The sequence below is a fragment of the Carex rostrata genome, chromosome 17 (genome assembly GCF_964058835.1).
Source record: "Carex rostrata chromosome 17, lpCarRost1.2, whole genome shotgun sequence".
NCBI classification, from domain to species: Eukaryota; Viridiplantae; Streptophyta; class Magnoliopsida; order Poales; family Cyperaceae; genus Carex; species Carex rostrata.
In genome coordinates this window covers 6,645,787-6,657,830 of record NC_135934.1, presented here as the reverse complement: position 1 = coordinate 6,657,830, position 12,044 = coordinate 6,645,787, and the positions used below count along the sequence as shown (strand labels likewise).

At 36.3% G+C, this 12,044-nt stretch overlaps 1 protein-coding gene and 1 long non-coding RNA gene across 2 annotated transcripts; both read right to left on the bottom strand.

Annotated features, from left to right (window-relative positions):
• Nucleotides 1–4,512: 4,512 nt before the first annotated feature.
• Nucleotides 4,513–5,225, bottom strand: LOC144568175 (uncharacterized). Its single transcript, XR_013515603.1, has 2 exons — nt 5,165–5,225; nt 4,513–4,804 (listed from the first exon to the last, which is right to left on the bottom strand). It is a non-coding gene; the product is annotated as an uncharacterized LOC144568175 (long non-coding RNA).
• Nucleotides 5,226–9,288: 4,063 nt separating this feature from the next.
• MYB62 (myb domain protein 62) lies at nt 9,289–11,418 on the bottom strand. Its single transcript, XM_078319058.1, has 3 exons — nt 11,124–11,418; nt 10,547–10,676; nt 9,289–10,107 (listed from the first exon to the last, which is right to left on the bottom strand). The coding sequence occupies exons 1-3, from the start codon at nt 11,290–11,292 to the stop codon at nt 9,495–9,497; spliced, it is 912 nt and encodes a 303-aa protein (XP_078175184.1). The 5' UTR covers nt 11,293–11,418; the 3' UTR covers nt 9,289–9,494.
• Between the last annotated feature and the right edge of the window lie 626 nt (nt 11,419–12,044).

Sequence of the window (12,044 nt, the reverse complement as noted above, 5' to 3'; positions counted from 1 at the left end):
GCCGTTTTCAGGATTTTTGGGCCTGAGCACTGCACTAGACACTTCTCTGTCCAGCAACTGTCCTGCTGGATTGTCATTGTTTCCTTGGGTTACAGGCCCAATTTCTTCAATTTCAACTGAGCTGTTGGTTCCGGAATCACCACTGGGTCTGGTGTTTTGGTTTTGGTTGGTAGGTTGACTATTTTGGAGATTATAGTTAATGCCAAAACCAGCAAGTATATTGTTACCCCATAATTCTCTAGTGTGCTCCCCCTGAAAGGGGTAACTTTCTTTCTGGTAGAAGGGTTCATGTTCAATAAATGTTACATCACATGTCACATACTATTTTTTGGTTACAGGGTCAAAGCATTTATATCCCTTTTGATTTATACCAAGACCAAGGAAAACACACTTAACGGCACAAGGTTCAACTTTGGTACGATTTCTTTTGGGAACATGCACAAATGCGACACAACCAAATATTTTCGGGGTGAGACTCAAAATAGAGGGTATGGATCTAAACTCAGACAATATTTTCAAAGGGGTTACAAAATTGTTACTTTTGGTAGGGAGTCTATTAATAAGATATACAACCATAGTTACCGCATTCTCCCAGAACTTTTGAGGAACATAATATTCAAATAATAGAGCTCGCGCCATTTCGAGTATGTGTTGGTTTTTCCTTTCAACAACTCCGTTCTATTGCGGTGTTCCTACACAAGAAGTCTCGTGAATTACTCATTTTTCAGAGAAATATTCCTAAACATCCCTATTCAATTCACCTCCATTATTGCTTCTAAAATACTTGATATTTTTTTCAAATTGATTTTTAATGAGGTTAAAAAATTCCTTTGTAATTCGTGACACATCATCTTTCCTTTTCAGTAAATACACCTAGGTCATTCTAGTGTAATCATCAATGAATAAAACAAACCACTTAAAACCATTTACATATACCACTGGAGAAGGACCCTAAACATCAGAATGAATAAGATCAAATAGTTCCAAGCATTTATTTAAACTAGAAACATAGGTGTTCGCTTACAAAGGTATGCTACAAAGTCTCAGGTACAACAAGTTGTACCAGTTTAAACCTTGAATCTACTCTCGTCTAAGGTTGCAAGTGCACAACCCTATCCGTATAGCATAATAAGGTATCGATCCTCAGGGACGGTTTAATTCGATTCTAAATTTCTACAAATCCGAGTTAAGTACTAGAAGTGTGAAAGGTTTGGTTTGAATTCGTTTCAATTTCTCAATTCAATAACAAAAGATTGCAAAAGAAAGTAAATGTTTGTTTCAGTCAAGTTTAAAAGGATGTTTCCAGGGTTTCAGATTTCATCCTCAGCTTTGCCTCTCTGGACCTTCACTCGACTCGCATCATCTCTGATGCGACCCTAGTGATGCGACCCGCATGGTCTCCCATGCGACTCGCATGGCCATCGAGTGAATGCAGCATTTCACCTGTTTCTGAGTTATTCGATTGTGCAAGGTTCTACTGACCCTACCCATGATTCCTGAGCCTCAACTCTCGTTTATTAGCACCAGTAACCTAGTAGGGAATTGCAATTTCACCTTCTTAGATCTACAACTTTCAACTCTCGTTTATTTGTATTCAATCCAAGTCAATTGATCGGTTTGCTAAAGGTATCCACTATCTCTCAATAAATGGAAATCTCACCTTTCGGTTCAATTGATCTATCTTTTCAGATTTCTAATCTACCTCAAGTGCTTGATTAAATTGCAAGAAAGATCTAGATCAAGATATTAGAAGAGATGAAAGATTCATTCAACAATAGTCAACAAAATGCAATCACACAATCTCAATCAAGCTTTAAAAGGAAGATACACAATCAATTGATCACAAAAACAACTCAAATTCAAGTGAAATATACACAATCAAAGCTTTAGACTAGATCAACCCTAGAAACAAAGAAGGATCTACTCAAACAACATCATAAAAGAAGAGAGAAGAGATAGGATCATGATAGAACCAATTGAAGCAATCTTGCAAGGATCTTCCCTCCTTTCTCTCTTTCTTGATCAACACTCCAATTCTTGAGGCTTTGAATCTTCAAATTTCGGAACTCTCTCTCTGGTGACCGAGGCGGGCTATTTATAGACTTTTCAAAACATTTGCTTCAATTCTGGGCCCTTATTGGGCCTTTGCCGTCTGCTCTGGAAGCTCGCGATGCGACCCGCATCACCACTGAAGCGACCCGCATCAGAGTGTGATGAATGCGCCTCGCATGCAGTGGTGCTGCGACCTGCTGGTGCGGCTCTAAGTGGTTGATGCGCCTCGCGTCAATCCTGATGAGGGTCACATCAAGGTCTCTTAACTTCAGTAATTTGCTTGATTTCACCAATTTTCCTGCAAGATAAGAATGAAAGCACAGTAGTACCAATTCTACGCATAATCATTATAATAGATGTTATTTAATGGCTCAAGATTCATGTTTTGGTACCGAAATTGGTCAAAACAATAGGTCGGATATAACAATATCAATAGGGTACACGATGGCTCTTGGCCATTATGCAAGTCTTACATGATATATTACGGATATCAATCTTATTAAAAAGGCCAGGTAAAAGTTTTTTCATATAATCAAAAGAGGGATGCCCTAAATGACGATGCCACTGCCATATCTTTGTCCAAAGTTTTTTATTCACTCTCAACCAAATTTGCCAACCCAACTTTCAAGTCTTCGAGATGGTACAGCCGCCCGCGCTTAACTCCATGCCCAATGATCTCCCTGGTGTGGATGTCCCGGAAAATATAGCAATTTGGGTACATTAGCACAACACATTTCAACTCTTCTGCAAGCTGTCCCACAGAGATAAGTTTAGTAGAGAGTGAGGAAACCACAAGAGTATTTGTCAATCTAAGAGATTATGAGAGATGCACATCACCTGCTCCCATAACGGGATAAGAAACACCATTTACGTTTAAAATTTCTATTTTTCGAGGTTTATTAAAATTCATCACATCATTCTTAGAGAAAGTCATATGGTCAGTAGCACTAGAATCAATAATCAACGATTCATTTTTATGAGGGTTTATTAAGGTGAAATTATTACCTTCTTCTTGATTATCATTACCATAATTGGTGGTTGCAAGAGTTGCCTTGGGTAAGTCACCACTTGATTTCTTCTTCTTCAACTCCTTGTACCAGTCGGGTGTACCATATAGTTTGAAGCACCTATCCTTTGTATGACCTTTGATACCACAATGGAAACATTTTATATCGTTGCTAGTGCGATTCTTACTCCTTGCATAAGCAGCTGAAGATGACGGATCAACCCTGTTTCCATCTGTAGTAGCAACAGCTGCAGCGGAGCTGCTGCCACTGGTCGGTTCATTCTGGCTGGGCTGACCCAGTCCAAACCCGGGTATAGGCATCACACCTGACAACACCTGTCCTACAGCCCTAGTTGTGGTATTAGTAGGATTTTGAAAAAAAGAATTTTGCTGAGAGTAAGTACCTTGAGCAACCATAGCCATCGGATTATTAAAGGCACCAAGTTGGCCGACCATAATGTCTTGTCGAACATCTTCCCTTCTAACATGCCCAAAAGCCTCTTCAACAGTGGGAAACGGTCTCATCCGCAATATCTCTGCACGGATATTGTCAAGCCTGCTGTCTAGCCCTCCAAGAAAAATATGTAACCTATCTTGTTGCACAATCTCATTATATTTTTTTCGCATCCTTAGGACTACTCATTTCATTAGGTCTTCTAAAATCTATTTCCCTCCACAAGGCACACAAAGTATTATAAAATTCCTCTAGACTATTTCCTCCCTGTTTGAGACTCCAGACCCGCATTTGTAACTCATATAATTGAGAACTATCACTTAAATAAAAAAAACCCGACTTTAATTGTATCCCACACATCTTTTGCAGTAGGCAAACTCACAAAATTACCCAAATGAACAGGTTCAAGGGAATTAAGAAGCCAATTCCTTACCATAACATCTTCGGTGTGCCATTTTTCGAACTCGATGTCATCTTCCATTGGCTTCTTTGTCTTCCCATTGATGTAACCAAGCTTCTTCTTTGAATCTAGGTAGATGTTCACTGTTTGTGCCCACAACCAATAATTTTTTCCATTAAATTTGACAGAGGGCGCTTGGTTGAGTTCTTGGGATATGGTGCCTTTAGTGGAAGGTGGAGGAAGGGTTGCAAGAGTGGAAGAGAGGCCAGCAGTTTGGAGTAGGGATGGCAATGGGCCTAGCCCACGGGTATTTTGCCAAGCCCAGGCCTGGCCTGCCCGTTAAAAATCAATGGCCCGCCTGCCCGGCCCAAACTGACAGGCCTAAAAATTTAGGCCCAGCCTTCCCATGGGCTTTTTCTCCAGGCCCAGGCCTGCCCGTGTCTGCCTGCTTGTGCCCATGGGCAGCCTTACCTGGCCCGGCCCGGTGACCCATCCATACCAACTCCATTAAATAGACAGCACGCAAGACAACAACATTATATAAAAATTTACTTAATTTATATAGTACACATCAACAAACAGAACAATAAATAATGATAATTAACAACAAAATAATTCATGGTGTGGTTTTTTGCTACTGTAATAACAAAACAATATATAGTTTAACAACAAACAACAACAAAATAATAAATGGATTACATAGTTCAAAAATAACAAACTACAACTTACATTGTTTAACAACCAAATAATAAATGGATTACACAGCAAACAACAAAAAATGACTAATCACTGATGAGCAAATAGAGTGATTGCTCTAATTACCTCATATATTTGAATATTTACATCGCCTCTGAATTTATCCATAAAAGAAGGGCTTCAAGATTTTATCATTCTCTGTCAACAGAGACATGAAGACTATTAAAATTTAATAGATCTAAGATTTCAATAATCTCTACAAGATTATGCTAATCATATACATCCAACATGTGTTTTGAATTAGTAGTTCATTTACAATCTATTGATCAAACTTGTTGCCTTTTTTTATTTTCGTAACTTGTAATCTCTAATTTCGTGATATCGGACTTTGAAATCTCAGAACTACTAAAATTGCACAGTTCTTTAAATTTGCATGTAAAAAAATGATATAAATGAAAAGAACTTGCATTAGTAATTTCAAGATAAATTAGACTTAGCAAAAAGGATATAAATTTGCATGTCAAAAAATGATTAAAAAAATAAGAGTTACCTTAACATCATTAGTAATAACAAAGCAGTAAACCACTACTCTTCTAATTCTTCTATTGCACTGACCTGCATAATTTGTTCAATTATGTTGTTTAATATGAATTGATTTAAAACACAGGATTTCTCCTTCTAATTGGAAGTGGGGTTGGAAAAGATGGAAATCATGGAATATATTATAATTGTACCTCGTTTTGACTTCTCAACTTTAGGAAGAATTTCTATGTAGCATGTATCCTTGAAAGATGTTAGCACAAATATTTTGACACCGTACTGCATTGGAAGACAGGAGTACCAGTCAGGATAATCAAACCAGAAAATTAAAAAAAAAAAGTAAAAGAAAATGTGTGAAAATATCAGGTGCATAAAACATGAAATATCATGCATGCCGTCAAATATGGGAAACACCACCTATTCCTATACTAATTACCTTTTCTAAAAAATCTTAAACTACCCTTATCTTTCATTTAATTGAAGCAAAGCAAGTGCAATAGAGGGAGGGACAGTTTGGAGATCTTTTGTACAAAATTGAAAAGGAAATTTGTTCATCCTACTGGTACGGACTGTACTGGTACGGACTATAGCAGAAAACTGGTACCACGCCAATACCAGTCACCATTCAAGCATATACTCATATTCTGATTGATTCAAAGAATTGAAGCATTAACAGATTAAATCAACTCATTCAATTCAAGAATCAACAAATCACATTTCATTCAATTCAAAAATCAACAAATCAAATAACAGTTCAAAAGAAGGATGAAGTCTTCGTACCATCACATAGACAAGAAAAAACAAAAGGGTTAAGGCAAAATTACCGGAAAAGCCTTCGTGCCATCACCTCTCGGACTGGTGGCGGAGAAGTGAAAGAGACGGAGAGAAACGATCTGGTGGCGGAGAGAGATCACAACTGTGGTGGCGGAGGCAACGATCTGGTGGCGAAGGTGGCGACAGAGAGAGAAGCCTAAGAGACGGAGAGAGAGGGAACAGAGAGGCGAGAGCGAGAGAGACTCAGACTGAAGAGTGAAGAGTGAAGAGCGGCTGCTCACTGGATGGCTAAAACTAAAACCCTAATTCAATATACTTGTATTAACATATAAGCCCAACGGGCTGCCCGTGGGCTTAGAGTGAAGCCCAGGCCTGCCCTGGCCCATCTTTAGGCCCGGCCTTACCTGGCCCGTCACTGTATCGGGCCGACCGGGTAAAGGGCGGGCCGGGAGGATATTACCGGGCCTCCGGGCCAACTGGGCTTTTTTGCCATCCCTAGTTTGGAGTATCATCTTAGTGATCTTATCAGTCAAGGCATCAATAAAATCTGTAGGCAAGGTAATGGTTTTAGGAGACTTCAGGGTTGAGGTCTAATCATTTAAGGCCATGGTTGGGAGTGACAAGAAGAGAGATAAGAATTAAGTTAGCTAGGGTGTCAAGGCTCTGATAACTATACCAGAATAGCCAGAGCAAAGTAAATGAGAACAATAAGAGGAGGTATTACGAGGTAGAAATACAAGCTAGACCCACTAGTTCACCTTCGGCATAGCCATCAACAAACTAGAGAATCGAACCTGTGCTCTGATACCATGAAACAAAACTTCATAAAAGACAAGAGAAAAGAAGAAAGACACCACACTCCCAGAAATCTCCCTGTCCCTCCCAATTTTATTGCTCAGAAAAATTTAGTACATTGTATATTTTTACACAACCTAGGCATCATTTTTTATATCCATCAGCATAGGTAAAATAAGAAAGTATCACAAGGATTTTTCTGTATATCTATCATGATAATTTCCTAATACAAGAGAACTAAAAACAAGAAATAAATCCAGAAGATGCCATATTCTTTTGCTCCCATATTTCATCGATCCGATATTCTTATTTGAGAAATATCTCCTGCCCTTGTTGTTTCACACCAGCACCCGAAATTTTTAAATATACCATACTTCCAAAAAAAATAAACCAAACAACCACGATTTCTGAAAAATTAGATTTTTGACATGGCCGCATCCCCTAGGTGCGGCCACCTTTTTTCGGGCCGCATCTAGGGGATGCAGCCACCCCTTTTTTCCCGTTCAGATTGAACTGCACGAAGAAGAAAAAAAAAAAAGGTGGCCGCATCCCCTAGATGCGGCCCGCAGAAAAGTGGCCGCATTTTGGGAATGCGGCCATGTCAAAATTTGAAATTTTGAGAGAAAGTGGTGATTTGATTTATCTTTTTTGGAATAATGGTATATTTAAAAATTTCGGCACCAGCACATATTTGCCTTATAACAATAATATACATAAATATACTAATTGAAAAAATGTAGTACACATAAATATAGTATCAATATTTACCATTCCTTAACAATAATATACTAATTGACAAAATTGTTGATTTGACAAAAAATATTTTTTCTAATTAAAAAGGGCAGAGATAAATCTGAAGCCTAACTCTAGCAACATTAATTTTTCTTCTCTATTTCTTTTTATTAATTTTAGATTGTTACGTACTTAATAAATATTGCTCCCAAACTATTATTTTTTATTTTCTCCGTTGTTCATCTTGACCATTTTTTTTTTTTGTATTTTTGTCGTGTTACAATTGGATAAGAAAAGCTTCGGACTTACCCAATCAAAAAATTCATGTTCTTATCTATACTTATACTTTATGTCAAATTCAGTTGAGAAGCCATTCAATCTGTTCCATCCACATCGAGGAATGATGAGAAGTATAAAATTCTTTGCAAGGTTCTAACTTCAATTTATATTTTGCATCTATATATGAAATTTCATGTATAACCACATATTGCGTACACTTGTTTTTCTCGACATATCACAATTTATTTTACATTGTTTTGTCATTTTTAATTAGTAAAAAATGAAATATTTTAGTTTTGTACTCTTTAAATATTTTATCCGACTGTTTTTGGTCAATTTTTACAAAAAGAGAATTAATAAACAAGTGTTTATTTTGATTCAGGCAAATGGTTTTGTTTCTCTTTAAACTAATGCAATTACTTTCGCTTTTATAGAATTATAGAGCTGAGCAGTTTTGGAATTGTTTGAAAAATAGTTCGAAAATTCAGCACCACAATGGTTCAATTTAGCTCAGATTAGTTCGACAAATATTCACTTTTATTAAGACAAACATATATTTTAGAGATTCAAATAATGAGTTTGTGTTCAAAAAATATGTCGGCAAAAACATATTTAGTAGTTAGCGGTAACTATATATATATCTTGAACTGAAATAAATGAGTAAGTAATCATTTTAGTTCACACAAATAATTAATATTCTTTACACAGTATAATTAATATGTGTATTATGACATTACCAAACATGTATTCTATATTGGTAGAAATTCTCATGGAGATCATTATTAGCTAAGGGTAGACTCCAAGTATATATCATGATCAAATAAAATTAATGTACAGAACCCAAAAAACTGGTAGGAATACTGATATAACTAAGGAAATCATCTTCATATATCCATAAAAAAATGGTAGGGATTTTGACCAGATCACAAATTTATCTGTTCTCTCGAAGTACAGATATATGTATCTTTAAAAACGGGTTCATCTTGCTTTATGAACACTAACATATTAATACAGCTAATGCCTTGTGGTAGTTTCATTTTTAATTTCCTTCTTATTTTCTCAACAAACAAACTAATTTTATATGAAGCGTAATAAAACAGCATGCCAGAAACTTGTGTCAAATTAAATTGTGTTCATATTTTGTTGGACGTTTATTGATCATGATATATATATATACCGCATCTGTAAGTTACATCGGACCAATGACCAAAGAGGAAAATATTTTAATTTGCTAAATTACAAAAAGATTATTCATGGAGATAAGTATATATCTAGCTAGCTAACAACATTTGACAAATTTTGTTCTGCATGCTAGAGCATATCCTTTTCTATTTATCTTAAATCTCCTCAAATTAAAAAAGTAAAAAAAAAAAAACTATGTCGAATTTAAAAGTGATATAAATAAATAATAGGAACGACAATAAAAGTTGAATATTTTATATCATAAATTAGATAAAATGAATCCATTTCCCGTGAGTATCTTAGTTCAGATGGAAAAACATACATATAGATGTGAACTAGACATGTTCCATCTGGCCAAAATAACATCTCAAGAGAAAATAACCTTTTAAAAAGCTCCTGATGGACTTGAACATCCTAGAAAATTAAGAACACACGCAATTACAAAGTATGCATCGCACATTAATTCTTGCATCCACGTGCACACCACCATAATCACACATCAATTTCACTAAATATTACAACCCCTCATCTCACCTCTCTTTAACATAGTGAGACATTACCACAAGCAAATCTAACTCCTTTATTTAGATTCCACCCCACTCATTTAGCTTTCTCACATGCCACATTTCATCAAATTTCCAACTTCCGTCAAATGCTGTATTAGCCATTGAATTGTAACTATCAAATTGAGATGTTGATGTCAACACCTGGCTCAAGTCCATGTCATCTAACCCTAACTCACCACTAGTCGCAACTTGGTCACTCATCATCGAGTCAAGGTTGTCCGTTTGATTGACAACAAAGTTACTATTCACATTATCGTGGAGTTGTTGCGATGAGGTGCTCGGACTGCATGTATTTTCACAACTGAATTGAAGCATACTCGGATCGACCAAACTTTGATAGTAGCTATCTGCACCATGATTGTTTTGTTCTATATTTGTTGAGGTGGTGCTGGCATCAAGATTGGTAATGTAATTGGAGAAATTGCTTGGTTCGAAGGATGCAGGAGGTTGTTGTGACAAGCCCATTTTTTCGAGCAATCGGGGCATCCAATAACACCGCACAGCATCACGAAACAAGGCACTATTTGCATCGACTTTTAGTTGCCTCGCTTGCTTCTGTACTCTTGTACGCCAGTAGTTCTTTATCTCATTGTCGGTTCTGCCTGGTAGATGTTGTGCTATCCTTGACCACCTATACATGGCATATGTTTACAAATTTTATATAGTTTTGTGTATTAAAGATACAATAACAACAATAAGGTGTATGCTTGTAAATTGCTTGTCAGAATTTAATGGCCCTGGTATGAGTGTTGAAAAGCGCAACAGGTAGATACTAGTGTTGAAACATATATATATATAGATGAGTTTTGAAATGCTTCGAGTAATTTCATTTTCATGATAAAAGTGAAAACCAAGATTACATAATATATAGTTAATTACATAGTCTGTGTATTGACAGTACTCTTTTGAGAAATATAGCCAACACATATAGACTCTGCAAATAATCAGCTGTAGACTGTATCTAGCATGAGCAGTACTATTACTATACTTTTTTTGTGCATGAACCATAGATATTGTTTATATATATTTGCTTAGAAAATAACAGAAAAGAGAGGGAGATGTATAAGTACCTATTGCCCCATTTGGAATGAAGCTCAAGGATAAGGAACTGTTCTTCCGGGGATAGGTTTCCTCTCTTTATATCAGGTTTTAGATAGTTCAACCATCTCAATCTACAACTTTTTCCTGTTCTCTTCAACCCTACAATTAATTAGATATAATATATTGTTATGCCATTAGTCACCAGTTGAACTGCAGACCTTAGAACTAATAGATCACTCCAATTAATTTTATTTATAATTCTGAGTCTAATCATTTATAATTTGAACTAGATTAAAATCCTATAATCAGGGTGACATATATAAATGATATCCCCATGAGATTCATAGACCTTAAAACCGTTAACAGCAATGATGTAACCATGCTTAACAGTAAAGCCTAAGATCTATGAAGAAAAAACATATAAAGAAAGTATAACCTAGCGCCTAGAATCCTAGATCAAAGCGTGAACTAATTAAACCTTTTTTTTTTCTAAAAGAGGACCTATTATTAAACACGACATCTGACAATCACAAAAGAAAAAAAGAATAACGCACATAACTAGCTAACAAGCAATATTTCTTGAAGAATAAATCGGTAGATTCGTACCGGAGCATCTGGCAAGGAGATTCCAGCGGCCTTCGCCATGGGAAGCAATGTAGTTTATGAGCAGGTTATCTTCTTCCAAAGTCCATGGCCCCCTCCTTAATTCCATTTCTTCTTCAAATTCGCTAGCACTAGTTGTTGGTGTTGTTACCTTCTTGTGAGACATTCTCATCAGGTTTTGAACCTCTACCCAGCTAAAATCTACTGATCAAAAGCTCAGTATAGACAGATATGCCTCTATAAGACTATGAGAGAGATGGGGTGGGGAGAAAGGGGTAAATAGAGATCACAATTAGTTGAGAGCTAAATAAGGATGCTTTTATAATAAAGAGACATGTCATACGTGGCAATCATCAAGGAATTTTAGTGGTGAGAGGTAGTAGTAAAAAATAGTATGGTGGCTTTTAGTGGGAAAAAGATGTGTGTGTGTGTGTGTGTGTGTGAGAGAGAGAGAGAGAGAGGTGTTTTCCAATTTTTCATTGATTGAGGAGGCTTGGCTTTGTTGGGTCTTTCCGCATTAAATTCTATTAGTTTCGTTTCTATTTTATTATTATTCTCATGTTTGTTTCTATTTCTTGGAGTGTGAGCATTCAATTCAAGTTAGATAGCTTCTCCTTTTGGGAGCTTTGTGGAAGTTTATGTAGATTCTCTTCTACATGAAGCGTGTTTGACTGGATGATTTGTTACTTTGGTTTCACTGTTTATCTATCTATCATTCTATCTCTTCCAAAATGGTAGAAAACAAGAAAAAGAAAGAGATAAAGGTAATAAGCTTCCAACAATTATTCATGTGAAATCCCCCTAGAATTCTTAAAATCTGAAATTAAGTATACTGGGATTTAGTCTCTCACACACTCACATTATTTAGACCAAATTTGATTCCCAGTCCGGTTTAGATCTTTTGATCCGTGTCGAACAAAATTT